Source organism: Plecotus auritus, assembly GCF_963455305.1.
Source record: "Plecotus auritus genome assembly, chromosome: 4".
Classification (NCBI taxonomy): Eukaryota; Metazoa; Chordata; class Mammalia; order Chiroptera; family Vespertilionidae; genus Plecotus; species Plecotus auritus.
In genome coordinates this window covers 13,267,707-13,286,340 of record NC_137775.1, presented here as the reverse complement: position 1 = coordinate 13,286,340, position 18,634 = coordinate 13,267,707, and the positions used below count along the sequence as shown (strand labels likewise).

The window sequence follows — 18,634 nt, the reverse complement described above, 5'->3', positions numbered from 1 at the left end:
TTGTTGAACTGTTTCTGTTTACTAAGTAAAAGTGGTACAAAGGTTTAGGTTATTGCTTGCTTTTGGTAAACCATTATTTTTCTTTAAGAGTTGTGAATGAAACCATTGAACTTGGCTAATTAAATTCAGAGAGAAAATTAATTCTTTTTTGGGGGGGAGGGTGACACAAAGTTTTCTTTAATAATTCTTTGGGGGGAAGGGATGCCACACTTCCACTCAATTAAGAGAAACATTTTTATCAGCACAGAAGTCTTTTTATTTTTCCCACTTATCATGCCATGAATTCATAGGGAATGGGTTCCAGCAGCTCAGCTCCTTTCCATTGGTTCTCACACAGTGTGCTTCTCTGGGTGGAGCAGGCTGACGCTTCCGTTGAACCCAGTACCTTTCTCTTAATATGCTCAATACGCACATTAATTCTCTTGGCAGGAATCTTGCCCCTAACTTGCTTGTTCACAACAATGCCCACTGCATGCTGGGTGACATTGTAGACTCTTCCGGTTTTGCCATGGTAACATTTGTGGGGCATTCCTTTTTGAACAGTGGCCACTCCCTTGATGTCCACAATATCACCTTTCTTGTAGATTTGCATGTATGTGGCCAAAGGAACAACTCCTTGTTTTCTAAAAGGCCTAGAGAACATATAGCGGGTGCCTCTCCTATTTCCCTTTGTGTTAGTCATTTTGGCAAATTACTGGAAGATGGCTGTTCCGGCTGAAAGCGAGAAAATTAATTCTTAATTATCATCTATGCTGGAATAATTTTTCTTAGTATAGTGCCCAGAATTTTGAGTTGTCATCTTTGGTCATTGTTCATACTTAAGTAGGTTCCTTTGATGAAACTCCTTCATCTAATGGTCTTTTTTAAAATATGTTTTTATTGATTTCAGAGAGGAAGGAAGAGGGAGAGAGAGAAACATCAATGATGAAAGAGAATCATCGACTGGCTGTCTCCTGCACGACCCCCCCGCCCCCCCGCCCCGCCCCGCCCCGCCCCGCCCCGCCCCGCCACTGGGGACCGAGCCCACAACCTGGGCATGTGCCCTTGACTGGAATCGAACCTGGGACCCTTAAGTTTGCAGGCTGACACTCTCTCCACTGAGCTAAACCAGCTAGGGCCTGATGGTCTTTTGAAAGTTAATATTGGACAGCTAACACCAGGACTTCCCACATTTAGGAAAACCACTTAGAGTGGGGGTCCCATTTTATTGTCAATGGATTAAGTGATAAAATAGGACCTACCAAAAAAAATGGTTTCCTCAAGCCCAATCGTTTATGTGCATTAAGTATGAGTCATACCGTGGTGATATGGTATGTATGTATAGATAACATTTTGATCCTCAAACATCCTGGAATGGTAGGAGGGTAAGGTGTTATCATCCCCATATAATAAAGGAGAACAGTGGTGCTCAGAAACCTGTTCCTTTAATTGCTGACCGAGTGCTTCTCTACGTTCTGTCCACTGTGTCAGATAATATTTAAAGTGGGCTTTATGTGTAGAAAAAGCAATTGATATAATTTCCTGGAAGAACCCTCAGGCTGGCAGACACTGTAGTAATGACTTGATTAATGAACTCTTGAGGAACAAAGCTCCATGAATGAAGTTGGCCCAGGTGTATCCTGGGAGTGAGAGGAGGCCCAAGCCAAGGCAAAGCTGTGGGCATCTCCCCATGAGGCACTGCAGATGGAAAGCCTCCTATTGCAGAAGGGATGACTGGGGGGAAGGGAGAGAGGGTGGAATGAATCCTGGAATGCATCTTCATACTTTATGGTTCCCATATTTATTATATAATGTGTGTCCCCCTCCCCCATTTTTTGCTCCCCCTCACTAATAACAGTTTCACTGTTTTGTATTGATCACTACCCACCATTAGGTTACAATTTTGATGAAGATATAAGCTGTGTCTGAGCCCTTATCCATAGCTGGACTATACTGTTATTAAACACCCTTTGGATAGCTATCAATGAGATCATTGTCCTTTCTGAAGCACCATAATTATGTTTGCTGTTGACAGTTTGTTGATGTTAATATCATTCTGACCAGAAGAATATTAGTGGAAATGCTTAGTAATTATTGTGTTTCATGTATCTAGTTTTTTACCCTGTGTTCTTAGTCCTCTTACATGAAGCTCCTTCTAAACTTGTTTTCCTCCTGACCTCACTCTCCACTTATAATACATCTTCTCATGTTTTACATTCCATTCTTTTCTCTCTAACTGTCCACCTCTCCCATTCATCAGATAACCAGGAGAAATGTGGTCATAAGTAGAGAGAGGCTTCAAATCTTTCAAACATCTCTTGGCTAGACTACTGCTTGCACAAAGCCACTGCTAAACCCAGCAGCTTTTTTAGTTGGTTACTATAGAGACAAAGGGCACTAAATGGAGATATGCTTGACTGAAGTTAGGCAAGTAAGCTTTGTGAGATTGGATGCCTTATATGCAGGATTGTCTAAAAAAGGCCAAAACCAGAAAGGATAGGAAGGAAAAAGGTTTCTCAAATGAGCTGATAGGTAATTAATTGATGGATTTAGGTTGGTAGTTTTGTGCCTGCTCCAGTCTTGAATCCAGCATAAAAGAATCTATCTCCAACTACCTCTATTATGACTACATAGTGACTTTTTTTTTTTTTTTTAAATAACAGCTATGCTACCATGAACGTTTGTGTACAAATTTCTGTTTGGGGGGGGGCATATGTTTTCATTTTTCTGGGTCTTAAGAGTGGAATTGCTGGATCCATATGGTAACTCCTTATGAGGAACTACCAAGCTGTTTTCCAAAGTGGCTGCACTTATATTCCCACCAGCAATGAATGAGCATTCCAATATCTTCACATCCCTCCCAACCCTTGTTATTAGTTTTTTTGATTATAGACATTGGTGATGTGTGAAGTAGTGTCTCATTGTGGTTTTGATTTACATTTCCCTGAGGGCTAAAAATGTTTGAGTGTTTTTCATTTGCTTATTGACCATTTGCATATCTTCTGTGGAGAAATGTCTGTTTGGATCCTTGGCCTTTTAAAAAATTGGGTAATTTTTTTTTTTAATTGAGCTGTGAGAGTTCTTTATTCTAAATACAAGTCTTTCATCAGAGACATATTGATCAGGTTTGGGAAAATTTTCTCCCCTTCTGTAGATTATCTTTTCATTTTCTTGGGGGTGTCCTTTGCAGCTCTAAGCTTTTAATTTAATGAAGTCCAATTTAGTTTGTCTTTTTTTGCTTGTGCTTTTGGTGTCATTTCTCAAAAACATTGCCTAATCAAGGGCCATGAAGATTTATATTTGTGTTTTCTTCTAACCATTTTATACCTTTAGCACCTTACATTTAAGTTCGATCTACTTTGAATTACGTTTTGTATATGGTGTCAAGTAGGGGTCCAAATTCCTATTTTTGTATGTGGATGTTCAATTTCCCAGTAGCATCTTTTGAAAAAATTATTCCTTCCTCAATGAATTGTCTTGGAACCCTTATCAAACATGAATTAACCATAAATGTGTGGGTTCATTTCTGCAAAATTAATTTTTTTATCTATATCTTATGTCATTACCACACTGTATTGATTATTGTCACTGTAGTCAGGAAATTTGAGACCTCCAACCCCCCCCCCCCCAATATTGTATCTATTCGGGATTCCTTGAATTTCCATATAAATTTTATAATCACTTTGTCAATGTCTGCAAAGAAGCCAACTGAGATCTGCATTGAATCTGTAGATCCCTTTGGGGAATATTGCCATTTTAACAATGTTAAAATTCCTGTCAATGAACATGGGATGTGTTTTCATTTATTTTAGTAATCTTTCATTTCTTTCAACAATGTTTTGTAGTTTTCAGGGTATAAGATTTTGTACGTCTTTTGTTAAATTTATTCCTAAGTGGGTTTTTTTTATGCTGTTGAAAATGGAATTAGTATTTTCTTAATATATTTTTGTATTCTTCATTGCATGTATATAGACATACAATTGATTTTTAAATATTGCTTTTTTTATCCTTCAACCTTGCTGACCTTGTTTATTAGTTGTAATAAATTTTTAGTAAATTCCTTAGGATTATTCTATATGCAAGATTATGACATTTGCAAATAGAGATAATTTTACTTCTTTTTTCCCTTCCTGGTGCCTATTATTTCATTTTTTGCCTAATTGCCCTTCCTTGAACCTCCAGTATCTCCAGTACAATGTTGAATAGAAGTAGTGAGAATGAACATCTCTGTCTTGTTTCTAATCCTAATGTGAAAACATTCAGTCTTATACCATTAAAAATGGTATTAGCTGGTTTTTGTGTAGCTGCCCTTTATCAGGTTCCTAATTTGTTGAATTTTTGTCAAATGCTTTTCCTGCTTCTGTTGAGGTGATCATAATGCTTTTTGTCCCTTATTCTGTAAATATAAGGATATTATTACATTTGTTGATTTTCAGGTGTTGCACTACTTGGTCATGATGTGTAATCCTTTTTAAGTATTGCTGAATTTGATTTGCTAGCATTTTGTTGAGGATATTTGTATCTGTAGTCATAAGAGATATTGGTCTTTAGTATTTTTGTAATGTCTTTTTTTAATGATATGTTACTCTCTAAGCACTGCTTTTGGTGCATCCCATAGTTGTGGTATGTTGTATCTTCGCTTTCTTTCATCTCAGTGTTTTCTAATTTTTCTTTTGTCCAGCTATCTGTTCATTGCATGAATACCTCTTTACACTACCTCTGACAAATGGACATTTCATTTTTGCTTAAATAATTACTTTGAGGAAAAGTTCACTACTTTGTAAGGTAGCCCACTCATTTTTAAACATCTCAATGTATCCAGCATGTAAAACTCTACATGTTGTTCTAGGTTATTTCTTTGGAAGTTGCCCCAGTTTAATGCTTCTTCCATAGGATAGTTCTCTAAATATATAAACATTATTTTCACTTCTCTAAGTCTTTCTTTAAGGCTAATTATACCCCATGCTATATTCCTTAAGTTTAAGGCATTATTAACATGTCCTTCATAATCCATTTATCCTTTTTAAAAAGTATTATTTCTTTTAAAATTTAATGTCTCAAAGTAGACATTAAGTCTTAGAACAGGAGTCAGCAACCTCCTATTAAGGGCCAGATACAAATAATTTAGGTTTTGAGGGCCATTCAATGTTTGTCACAACTACTAAACTCTGATTGTAATATGAAACTGCCATAGACAATATATATAATAAGCATGACTGTGTTAAACAACAACTGTTTTTACAGAAATAGGTGTTTGCACCAGATTTTGCCCATAGATCATAATTTGCTGACTCCTGCTCTAGATGTTATCTAACCAGTGCAGAACCTAGTGTGATCATATCATCACTTATGAATTCTATTGCATTAATGTATGTTGAAGACTATATTAAAATATTCTTAGGGGAAGTTAGATATTATTCTCATATTTGTTCCTCTATAGGTAAGTGTTTTTCCCTCTGGCTTCTTTCAAGAATTTTTTCTTCATCTTTCATTTTAATGTTTTTTTTTTGCTCTGTGTTTTCTGAGTTTTCTAGATTTGTGATTTGGTGTCTGACATTAATTTGGGGAATATTATTGCTTCAAATATTGCTCTATTCCTTCTCTTACTTCTGGTATTGCCATTACATAAATTACATGTATGTTATATCTTTTGTAGTTGTTTTCATAGTTCTTGGATATTCTGTTCTGCTATTTCCATCTTTTTCTCTTTGCTTTTCAGTTTTAAAAGTGTCTATTGACTATCCTTACTCTCAGATATTTTTTCCTCAGCCATGTCCAGTCTACTAATGAGTCCATCAAAGGCATTCTTCATTTCTTTTGTAGTGTTTTTGATCTCTGGAACTTTTTTTTCTTTTTTTTTTTTTTACTATTCCTTAGACTTTCCATCTCTTTGCCTATAATATCAGAGAAAAATTGTCAATATTTAATGTGAGAACCTGGAGTTTTTAATTCTCAGAATTATCCACACTGAGCCTCCAGCAATTTGAGAATTATGGTTCGGATTTTCCTATCTCAGTACAGGTTCCCATGGAAGTTTCTGCTCTAGTAAGTTGTGATTCTCTGTCTTTATGTCTTTCCAATTTGGGGGGGCAGGGGTTTGACCTGTGACCTCATTCTCTGATGGATCCCAGAATTACTGATTTCTCAGTTTGTTTAGAGTTTACTTGGTGTTAAGATGGAGTAGTAACTTCTAAGCTTCTTAAATGCTGGATCAGAAACCAGATGTTTTCTTCCATAAGTTTTACATTTTTCATTTAGGTATTTAATTCAATATGACTTAATTTTTGTATTATGTGTTATGTATGGATCAAGATTGATTTTTTTTCTTTTTGTATAAGGCTATGCAATTGTTTGTGGAATGGAGTATCCTTTCTCTATTAAATTGCTTTTACTTTTATATACTTGACCACATATGTGTGGGCCTATTTTTGGGCTCAATTCTATTCCATTGTTCTATCTGTTTATATTTTTTCTCCATTACCACTCTGAATTGATTGCTCTAGTTTTGTAGTAAATCTGGAAATGGGTCATATGAGACTTCCTACTTTATTTTTTGGTTGACTCTTCTGTTTTCTTTGCTTCTCCATATAAATTTTCCAATCACCTTGTTAATTTCTAGAAAAAGAAAAATCTTGCTAGAATTTTGTTTGGAGTTGTATTGAATCTATAAAGCATTTTGGGGACAGAGAGCACTTTGGGAAAATACCTTAAAATATTGAGATTTTAATTCATTCAATAAATATGGGATATCTCTATTTGATTAGGTCATCTTCAGTTTTCTTTAAAAATGTTTTTTAGCCAAAACCGGTTTGGCTCAGTGGATAGAGCGTCGGCCTGCGGACTCAAGGGTCCCAGGTTCGATTCCGGTTAAGGGCATGTACCTTGGTTGCGGGCACATCCCCAGTGGGGGGCGTGCAAGAGGCAGCTGATCGATGTTTCTCTCTCATCGATGTTTCTAACTCTCTATCCCTCCTCTCCCTTCCGCTCTGTAAAAAATCAATAAAATATATTTTTTAAAAAAATGTTTTTTAGTTTTGCATACAGGTCTTACCCATCATTTTAAAGATCTATATCCAGGTATTTCATATTTTTGGATGCTATCATAAATCTATTATTTTTAAATGTAATTTCTAATTTTTTCTAATATATAGACATGATTAATTTTTGTATATTGACTTGCAAACAGCAACCTTGCTATACTCATATATTAGTTCTATCAGTTTTATAATTTTTGGAATTTTCTACATAATCTTATTGTCTGTAAATATATTTTTTTAAATTTAGTTTTTCCTTTTCAAGAAAAAGTGTTGAGAGCAAATCTCCTTGCCTTGTTCTGATCTTAGGGGTAGAAAGGGTATGGGGCTCTAAGCATTCAATCTTTTATCATTAAGTGTTAGCTGAAGGATTTTTTTTTTTTTTTAAAAACCCTTTATCAAATTAAAGGAGTTTCCTCTATTCCTAATTATCTGAGAATTTTTTTTTTTATCATGAATGATCGTTGAGTTTTGTCAAGTGTCATTTCTGTATCTATTGAGGTGGTCGTTTGCTTTTTCTTCCTCAGTTGATGTGAATTGCATTGATTAACTTTGAAAATTAGCCTTGCATTCCCAAAATAAACCTAACTTAGTTATGATCTATTACCATTTTATGTATTGTATGATTTGCTTTTTTTTTTTGTGGATTTTTGAATCTATGTTTATGAGGGATACTCGTCTGTAGTTTTCTTTTACTATGTCTTTATCTGTTTTGGATACCATGATAATTACCTGAGTTGGGAAGTGTTTCTTGTTTTTCTACAGTTCTAAAAATTTTGTATAGAATTCGTACTATTTCTTCCGTAAATGTTTGGTAGACTTCATCATGATGTCATTGTAGCCTGTAGATTTCTGTGTTGCAAGATGTTTAACTACATAGTCAATTTTCAAAGTAGGTATAAGATTATGCAAGTTATCTTTTTTTAAGATAAACTTTGACAGTTTATATATTTCAAATATTTTGGCAATTTCATTTAAGTTATTAAACTTAGGACATAGTTTGTTCATTTTATTTCTGTATTATTAGTTCAATATTTATAGGATCTATAATGGTGTCCCGCCTTTCATGCCTGACATTTGTAGCTTTTGTCTTCTATTTTTTCCTTAATCATTCTAGCCAGAGGTTTATCAATTTTTTAAATCAACAGTAGTTATTATAAACTAGAGGCCAAATTTGTGCACTTTGAAAGGAACTGTGGGCCCCTAGGCTATGGTAGGCACATGGGCATGTCTCGGCCCATCCTCCACGCCCCCCTCCTGGCCTCTCCCCCTGTAGCCCCCTGTCCCCTGTCTGCTGGCAGCCCTGCTCACACCCGCTGATGGTGCAGAGCAATTGGGGCCAGCGCCAACAGCGGGTGCAAGCAGGGCCTGCACTATCAGCGGGTGCGAGCAGCAGCTGCTGCTCCAATCACCCCTAAGGAGCAGGGGGCGGTGGAGAAGCCATCAGGGCCGGCAGCCGCCGCACACACCCACTGACATTGCCGAGTGATTGGGACCGGCACCAGGTGCCAGCAGCAGGTGCAAGCGGCAGGTCCAGCACCAGCTGCAGGTGTGAGAGGTGGCTGCCAGCCCTGATCACCCCTCAGGAGCAGGGGGAAGTAGAAAAGCCCTGAGGGGCGATCGGGGCCGGCAGCCACCTCTCTCACCCGCTGATGGCGCCAAGCGATTGGGGCCAGTGCTGGGGGCCAGCAGCGGGTGCAAGAGTGGCTCCAGCACCAGCAGTGGGTGCAAGGGGGGCCAGCACTGGCAGCAGGTGTGAGCACTGGGTGGGACCACGGCACATGGGAGCAAAGAATTTTCAGTAACCACCAGAGTCTCACCCTGATGACAGCAACCAGCGCCCCGCTTTGGTCTGGCATTCCTGCTGACCTGCTCCACCATCCCGCTGTAGCCGATGCCACCATGTTCCACGTTCTGCCTTCTGTTGCCAATGTTCTGCACGCACCCCCTGGTGGTCAGCGCATGTCATAGCGACCGGCTGTTCGGTTGTTCAGTTGTTCCGCCGTTCAGTCTATTTGCATATTGGGGTTTTATATATATAGATACTCATTATGTATCATACAGCTTTTAAAGAGTTTTATGTATATTCTTTTTAAATATTCAAGAAAGAATCCTATCTAATAAAAGAGTAATATGCAAATTGACCGTCACTCCAAGACACAAGATGGCTGCCCCCATGTGGTCAAAGATGATTGCCCCCATGTGGACACAAGATGGCCGCCACAAGATGGCCTGCAGGGGAGGGCAGTTGTGGGCAGTTAGGGGTGACCAGGTCAGCAGAGGAGGGCAGTTGGGAGAGACCAGGCCAGCAAGGGAGGGTAGTTGAGGGAGGCCCAGGCCTTCAGGGGAGGGCAGTTGGGGGGGAATCAGGCCTGCAGGGGAGGGAAGTTGGGGGTGACCGGGCCAGCAGAGGAGGGGAGACCAGGCCTGCAGGGGAGGACAGTTGGGGGTGACCAGGCCTGCAAGGGAGGGCAGTTGGCGGGGGACCAGGCCTGCAGGGGAGGACAGTTGGGGGTGACCAGGCCTGCAGGGGAGGGCAGTTGGAGGGGCAGGCCTGCAGGGGGGGCAGTTAGGGGTGACCAGCCCAGCACGGAAGGGCAGTTAGGGGTGACCGGGCCAGCAGGGGAGGGCAGTTGGAGGGGGCAGGCCTGCAGGGGGGGCAGTTAGGGGTGACCGGGCCAGCAGGGGAGGGCAGTTGGAGGCAACCAAGCCTGCAGGGGAGGACAGTTAGGGGTTATCAGACTGGCAGGGGAGGGCAGTTAGGGGTGACCAGGCCCAGCAGGGGAGGGCAGTTAGGGGCAATCGGGCCAGCCGGGGAGCAGTTAGGCGTCGATCAAGCTGGTAGGGGAGTGGTTAGGAGGTGATCAGGCTGGCAGGCAGGTGATCAAGCTGGCAGGGGAGTGGTTAGGAGGTGATCAGGGGCAATCAGGCAGAGGCAGGCGAGTGGTTGGGAGCCAGCAGTCCTGAATTGTGAGAGGGATGTCAGACAGCCTGTTTAGGCCCACCGGGATTGGGCCTAAACGGGCGGTCGGACATCCCTCAAGGGGTCCCAGATTGGAGAGGGTGCAGGCTGGGCTAAGGGACCCCCCCACCCCCCGTGCATGAATTTTGTGCACCGGGCCTCTAGTCTATAAAATATTTTCCATTGTTATCCTCTTTTATAGGTGGATAAACTTAGGCCTTGATATGTTATGAAACTCCCTACTATGTGATAGCCAGAATGACAAATCCAGATTTAAATTCAAGTCTAGGTGACTCTAAAGGCTTTGCTTTTGACCACTCTGCTTTATTGACTAGTTTAAAGGATGCATTAAAATCAAATAAGACCTATGAAGGGAATCCTCTGTAACTGGGAGCAAATTTTTCATTTTCATCATTGGACTAATATTCACTGTACTCTGTCTTTGGACCATTCTCTTTAAACAGTACATAGTATAAAACCTCTTGTCATAAGGTCTCTGGAGATCTGTTAGCTTCGACCACTCAGTGAGGGGTACCTACCACGAAGAGACAAAATTTGAAGACTTCTGGTTGCCACAAAATATTAATGCCTATTAAAATTTCAGAACATAGGATATTCCAATACCTTTTAGTAACAACCTGAAATAGTTGTTCTGATGCCATCCATTCTTGGTGGAATACAAATAAAAGCCTTGATTCTATAACCTTCCTGCCCTTTAAAATGTAAGTATTTATTTCCCTTCATAGGTATAAGACATGCTTTTGAAAATAAAAGCTGACACAACCTGCTTGTTTCCTTAGGTCTGACGGTAACTGCTGTAAAAGACTCAGGAGAATGGAATTTGGAGGCTGGGGCATTAGTGCTTGCAGATGCGGGCCTTTGCTGTATCGATGAGTTTAATAGCCTCAAAGAGCATGATAGAACCAGTATCCACGAAGCAATGGAGCAACAAACCATAAGTGTTGCTAAGGCTGGGTAAGTGTTAAATCTATTGGAATCGTTGAGATTAGTTAATACATGATAATGGAAAATGTGAACCTTATTGAACTGTAAGGTATGCTAGGTCCTCTCAGAGACACAGTTATCACCCTTCAAAACACATATTAATTTTCCCACGAAGGTGAGTGAAGGAAGTAAAAATTAGTTGTTGGAACAAAGAAAGGAAAACTAAAGTGTAAAATAAATGTAAGTTGATTTAATTCATGAAGGGGACTTGTGAAGAGCTTTCAATTCAGGCTCCAACCTATTATCTCTTTCAATAATTGTGTGTCTACTCTGGGTATATTATTATGTTAGGAATTTTGAAAGATTCAGATTCAAGAAGACAAAACATGTCTGCTTTCAATGGTAGTCTCCTTATATGTCTTTCTTTGCCCTAATATATCTTACTAGAAGGTTGATCACAGCATATAGGAAAGTAAAGAATAGTATATATTAGCATACGATGCAGTACCTGTTGTGACTTGAGGAGGCTCAGGGTTTGAGGTATGTGGATCCTTGGCTATACATGACCAATGAGAGAGAAAAATAAGCAGGTTCAAATAGAAATCCAGGCCCTGAGGTGGTTATGGGAAACTTATTTGGCTACAAAGGCTGACCCCCAAGCAGGCTGCCAGGTCAGCCAGGCAGAGGAGAGAGGCAGAACTGTCTTAGCCTTAATGCTACCATTTAGGTGTGAGGCCAGCTGAGCAGGCAGATATGGCTGCCAGCAGTCTTCAAACAGTAGTGGTTACTTGGGAGCCAGGCAGACACTGGTGTTATAGATTATGTGAGACCTATTTATATACACTTGCAAAAAGGAAAGGGGGCGGGGAGCTAAAAGCAGGCTATGGCCCAGAGGAAAAAGGTACAAGAAAACTAGACAGAACTATTAGCAGATCTATTCATTTTACTCAATATCTATTCATTCAGTATGTGAATACACTGAGCCGGCTGTGTGCCAGGCACTGTGCTAGACACTGCGAAGTACCAAGATGAATACAACACTGTCCTTGAAGTGTTTGCTATTTTGTTGGGGAAGATAGACACAAGAGCATCAAAGTGATAAGTGCATAATAAAAGTGTTATGAGAGAACATACTTTAGTTAATGCTTCAATACTACTTGTCAGGGTAAAGCTGAGATAATAGTTTACTAAGTGTCTTCAAGGCTACTTTCTCTTACCATTATGCCTTCATTTAATTAGTACCTTTGCTAGTTGGTGGAATCTATGGTTTATCTTGATACACCTTTTCCAGATGAAATCTGGAACATTTTGAAAGATTCCTAAATAATGCTGGCATCAGGGAAAATTGGGACAAATGCTAAGAGTGTATTTTAGAAAGGGAGAACATTGGCAGTGCTATATGATAGGCTACGGAATAAATCTTTATAAGTGAAAATACTTTATTAACCACTCCTACTGCCTTTACCCTCTGCAAGTGGGAATTAGTATGACTCTTCTGTGCTATTCTAAGTTCCAGAAGTAATGTTCTTGTAGATAAACAGTTCACTATGACACGCACTGACTGGACAGTCTTGTCATTACTATAACAATGCTTTTTTCAGTTCATCACACCAATATTTTTATAAAATACAATAAAATTATTTAAAAAATGAAATAAAAAAGCAAAGACACAAAATATAAGCCTAAGTTCTTCATCCACTTAGGATGGAGAAAAAAGTAAGCACATGTTACTCCCATTCTAACAAGAAAAATCCAACTAGCCAACAAAATCATGTCTTGAACTTTTAAGAGAGCTGAGTTTACAAGGAAATCAAGGGGACTGAATTCCAAAGTGTGACAAAGCCCTCCAGGGAGAGATGAGGCACACAAACAGCCATCCTTGACAGCTCCTAAGTGGAAGAAGTGCCTTCCGTAGAAGCAAATAAGGAGAAATAACTAAAAATTACTTTAAATTCCTCATTCCCAAGTTCTAAGATTTCCCTTTCTTTGACCAGCAATGTAAAGGCTTCTGTGTCCTAAAATACGAGTCTTTCACTGAGCCATCGTCCTCAAGGACCACTTCAAGTTTCCTTTGAGATTTTTGATACCTTGCAATATCGTTTTCAGGATCTCGTTTTTTGTTTTCTCTCTCTCACGTTTCTCAAGTGACTAAAGTCTGATTGATTGTGAAAGACTTATTTGAATTCAATCTCCCTACAGATGTTAGTGTGAACCACTGGATCAGAATATCTGGCTGGCCTCCAGGGCTGCAGGGGTTCTCAGATTTTTTTAAATGTGTCATTTCATATACACTGCACAGAGTTATAGAGTTCATTTTTAAAATGGGAACTACGTACTTAATTATTCCATAGAAACTGTTTTTTGGGTAGAGGTTAAACTTTATCCATATGGTGGGCATATACCTGCAAGGGTATATCATAAGCCTTACACCCACCATTCAGATGTGCAAGCAGCTGGGAGGGAACCAGTCAATGTGATTTCTGCAGTGTAAAAACTTGTTATGGGTAGTCAGAATAGAAAAAATGCTAAAACACTAAGAGTGTTTAGCATGCCTAGAGTCTATTAAAATGTAATTTAATAGTTGTCATTAACCAAAATATAGGTCTCACTGAATCAGTGCATGTTTGAGAAGACCAATAATTTTGTTGTTCTTTGCTTATGTTACTTAAATCTGAAGCCATTTTCAAAATTTGGGATTTTTAAGACCTTACATTTGTCCTGGCTGCTTAATGAAATAGAAAAGGAAACCAAGAAGCAAATGCTGCACTGTGAGTTTAAAAGGGGTTATTAATACTAGTATTTGAATTTACCTGTCTGTTTAAACTGTACAGATCAGTTCCTGGGCCCGGGGAGTGGCAGCACAAGGCCTCATGGCAGTGGGGAGTCATCTGAGAGCTTTTTGTGATGATGGTCTTTAAGACTGGACTACTGACCTAAATAATGATTTGGGAAAGTAATGGTTCATTATATGCAAGGTTCTTTTCAAACTTAACTAGGATAGCATCTCATCAAAGACAGGATACCAGTAGATTCTTAAATAATAGAGAATATCTCACTATTTCCTGAAGACACGTTAGGAGAAAGTTGGACATTGCAGTTCTATATTTGGTGCTACTAAATTATACTCACACTAGAGATCAGTGCACCAAATTTGAGTGGGGTCCCTAGGCCTGGCCAGCAATCAGGGCTGATTGGGGCCAGGCCAATCAGAGCCAGGCCAGAGAGGAGGCGACAGTCGCCGGACCAGGCACAGAAGGAACGGACACCGGACACCGACGCCGCCATCATCAGCGCCCTGCCACCGTTCGGTTCCCTGCCTCCCCCCCCCCCCCACTCCTTCCCTTGCTGCCGCACCACCATTGCAGTGGGCTGATTGGGGCCTGTCGGCTGGGGGAAGGAATGGGGACAGGAGGTTGGCCACCAACTGCAAGGAAGGAGCTGGCCCTGCCCCCTGCTGACTGGTCATTCTGCTGTTCAGTCCATTTGCATATTATGCTTTTATTATATAGGATGCCTAGGTAGGAAGTGCAGTCTGAAACAAGATGGCAGTTTATTGTCTCACTCAGTAAACCTGCCTGAGCACTAAGCAGTGTCATGCTCTCTGCTGGCCACTGACACCACTGAGATGAAAAGGCAAGGCCTTTGTTCTCAAGGTGCTCACAACCTATAGCAAGACAGACAAGAGAACATTTATCGTGCACTGTGACTCTAACAGCCACAGAAGAACCACGGCACCAATCCCCACTCGGCTGTGCTTCAGTTTTCTAGTCCATACCCGGCTCACGGATAGAATCGCTGAGGCCGGACCTGGGAATCTGTGTTATCGGAACCTACCTGGGTTCTCGTTGAAGAGGCAGGCTGAGGGACCACAACTCTGGGTAAGGTGGCTCCAAAACCAGGCACCCTGCTGGCTTCTTCCTCCCAGGATGTTGTGAAGCTGCATCTCTGGTGGCATATTCCACAAACTAGCCTCAGACTGAGTGGGGAGGCTGAGAGAGGAGGGAGCCACCCTTCTGCCCAACCCCTGAGAGGGCTCCGACCCCTAGGCCGGAAGGGGCTGTGGAACATGAGAACCCTTCCTTAGGGGCCTCCAAGCATGCCACCAAGATAGGAAAACGTAAGTTCAGATCAAGCACTATGAGGGTTTTCTGTTCTTTCCTGATGATATATATGAGCAGTGCTTTTGCCCTTTCCTCTTTCCTATTCCCATTGCTTGTGAATCTGCTGTTTCTACTCATTGAATCAGTCTAGACGTGAATGGGAATTTGTCAGCTTTATCAGCCCTGTTTGAGAGAAAGGGAGGGTGTATGTCCCAGCAAGATAGATTACCAAAAATCCTATATAATAAAGAGGTAATATGCAAATTGACCATCATGCCCTCACAAGATGGCTGCCTATGACCAGGCCAGCAGGGGGGTTAGTGAGGGACGACAAAACGACTGAACAAGCAGGCTGCATGGGGCGACCAGGCCGGCAGGGGGGTTAGTGAGGGACGACCAAATGACTGAACAGCAGGCTGCGTGGGGCGACCAGGCCGGCGGCGGGGGCAGGGGGGGTGTGGGCCGTGAGGAGCGACCAGGCAGGCAGGGGGGACAGTTAGGGACAACCGGCTGGCAGCAGGGGGGCAGTTAGGGGTGACCAGGCCAGCGGGGGGGGGGGTGCCATTGGGGGTGACCAGGCCGGCAGGGGGGGCAGTTGGGGGTGATTAGGCTGGCAGGGGGGGCAGTGAGGGGCGACTAGGCTGGCAGGGGGGGCAGTTAGGGGTGACCAGGCCAGCAGAGGGGGGCAGTTGGGGGCAACCAGGCCGGCAGAGGGGGGCAGTTGGGGGCAACCAGGCTGGCAGTGGAGGGGTAGTAAGGGGTGACCAGGCCAGCAGGGGTGGCAGTTAGGAGCGACCAGGTCGGCAGGGAGGGGGCAGTTAGGAGTGACCAGGCAGGCAGGCAGGTGAGCAATTAGGAGCCAGCAGTCCAGGATTGTGAGAGAGATGTTCAACTGCTGCTTTAGGCCCGATCCTGGGGATCGGGCCTAAAGCGGCAGTTGGACATCCCCCAAGGGGTCCCAGATTAGAGAGCATGCAGGCTGGGCTGAGGGGACTTCCCACATGCATGAATTTTGTGCACCAGGCCTCTAGTATACATATAATGGATTGTGAGAATATCATTAATATGTTTTCATTTTATATAGTTTTGTGGGTTTTTACCCCATTTTTGGCATACTCCTCTTTAGGGGCGCAAAGATTATTTTTGTTTGTTTTTTACAAACATACCATTTATTTTGATTCTTTCCTCTGACTTTTTCTCATCACAGCTTTGAGACATAATTCACATACTAGATAAAATCCACTCTTTTAAAGCATACAATTTCTTGGATTATAGTATATTCATAGGGTGTGCAACTACCACCACTGTCTAACTCCTGAATGTTTTCATCACCCCAAAGAGAAACCTCGTACCCTTTAGCTGTCAGTCCTCATCCCCTCCATTCCCTATGTCCTGTCTCCCCTAATCTACTTCCTGTCACTATGGATTTGCCTGTTCGGGACATTCCATATAAACGGAATCATACAAGATGTAACTTTTTGTGTCTGACAGCTTTCACTTGGCATAATATAATGTTTTTAAGGTTCATCCAGGTTGTCACACCTGTCAGGAGTTTGGTTCTTTTTATGGCCACTACCTTCCCACCGTGTGCTCACCTGGCCTTTCCACAGTGCATGAGTGTGGAGAGAGTGAGCTGTGTCTCCCTGCTTCTTTTTATGAGGACATAAATCCCATTATGGGGCTCCACCCTCATGACCTCATCCAAACCTAATACCTGTCTAAGGCCCCAGCCCATATCATCACACTGGTAGTTAGGGCTTCCACATAATGAATTTTGGTGGGACACAAATATTCAGTCCATAACAGCCTCCATTACTTTTTTTTTTAATTGTGGTTAAAACACGTAACATAAAATTTACCATCCTAATTATTTTTAAGTGTATAGTTCAGTAGTGTTAAGGGTAGTCACATTGTTGGGCAACCGATCTTCAGAGCTTTTTCATTTTGCAAAACTGAAACTCTGTACCCAAACTCTATACCCATTAAACAGCAACTTGCCATTTGCACCTTTCCCAGTGCCTGGCAGCCACCATGTTACTTTCTGTTTCTGTGAATTTGATGGTTGCCTGACCTGACAGTAGCATAGGTTCTTTTACCGTCACTCCATTGGCTACACTTAGTATTACAGCCCGACTTACCTGTAAAGGGGGATGGGAAATATAATCTTGCTCTGTTCCCAGGGGAAAGGGAAATAAGGCTTGGTGAACACATAGCAGCTACCACCACAGTCCAGAGTTTAGTTTGGAAGTGACAGAATGTAGGTGAATAAAGCCGAGAGTGAACACGGGAATCACCTGTAAAGGATGTAATGAGAGACCGTCGCAAAAACAAGGGCACCTTCTGCAGGGCCTGCAGTGCTGACAATAATGTGTACAATATTTAGAAAGGTCACTACTATGTTTGTAGGAAAGTTAGCCTATGTAGGTAAAAAAATGGGACAGTAGTTTTTTGAGAAACTGGAATGTTTCCATTGCAAATTAACCAGAAAAAAAAACCAAAACCAAAACAAAAACATATTAGCATGATTAGTTTATAACTGTTGAAGCCTGTGAATATAAGATGACCCTGAATTTTAGAAATACTGAACTAAGTAAAGGTTTATTTTTTTTGTCACTTATTTAGTGCATGTTTATTGAGCATTTAATATGTGACAGACAATGTGAGGATTATAACAATAAGTGACAGTCCCTCAAGGAAGATCAAATTTAATAGGAAAAAAAGTAAGGTAAGTAAATAAATGCCTAAAACATCAGGAAGTACTTACTATGCAGGAAGTACTTAGGATTAGACTGTGTCTTTGTATCTGTGTTTTCAAAAGCCTCATTCAGTTTTGAATGCAGTAATGTTTGTATTACAGGTCTGCAAGCACCAGGCTTATACAGTATTCTGTCTTCCCTTCTTTCAAATGAGCAGAAACCACTCTGTCCCTCTTGGCACTGTCCCCAGGCCCTTTCTGTGCTACAGGCAGCTGCCTGACTTAGTACCCCACACGGTTTCCGCTTCCCGTGCCCACCCCTCTACTTTCATCGCTGGCACTTCTGCTGACTGCTCCTCAGGCAGCCATTTTGCTTCACATAATCCTTCCCTAACCCCCTTCCTTAGGCTTACTCTTGACTTTTTTTTTTTTTTTCAGTTACCTCAGAAATAATTCACCACCTTCTTTCTCTCTTTGCTAGTTCATTTCCTTCTAACACCACGAACTGCTTTAAGATCAGATACCTTACAGATATCCAGGAGTCTCCACAGAAGTTTCTCTTTGCTGATGCTAATGCTGAGAACCCCCATCCGTTGCACATGTACTGTCTGCTTGCTGGGCGCTGTGTTGAGCTTTCTCATCTGCCAGCATTTCTACTGTAAACTAGCGGAGGCAGAGACCAGCGGTGTACCTTTGTGAATTCTCAGTATTGCTCTTTGCACACAGGAAATGGCTTATAAATATTTGTTGACCAGAGACGAAGAATAATCAATTACTTTCACCTACATTGAAAATAGTTTTAAGGAATTATTTCATATGCAATTGTATTTTATCTCATTGCCAGTATTGCAGCAGTACTCCTTTTTTTGATAAACTAGAGGCCCGGTGCACGAAATTCGTGCAGGGCGGGGTTGTCCCT

The 18,634-nt window shown here is 41.5% G+C and overlaps 1 protein-coding gene and 1 pseudogene across 2 annotated transcripts in view; one reads left to right on the top strand and one right to left on the bottom strand.

The window, feature by feature from the left end:
* The window catches only part of MCM9 (minichromosome maintenance 9 homologous recombination repair factor), a 69,472-nt gene that overhangs the window by 37,666 nt on the left and 13,172 nt on the right, over window positions 1-18,634 (top strand). Inside the window, exon 8 of the mRNA XM_080665801.1 lies at window positions 10,776-10,950. Coding sequence (XP_080521927.1) covers window positions 10,776-10,950 — 175 coding nt within the window. The remainder of the gene's footprint in view (window positions 1-10,775; window positions 10,951-18,634) is intronic.
* LOC308246551 (large ribosomal subunit protein eL21-like) lies at window positions 272-682 on the bottom strand (annotated as a pseudogene). Its single transcript has one exon. The product of its transcript is annotated as a large ribosomal subunit protein eL21-like (transcript).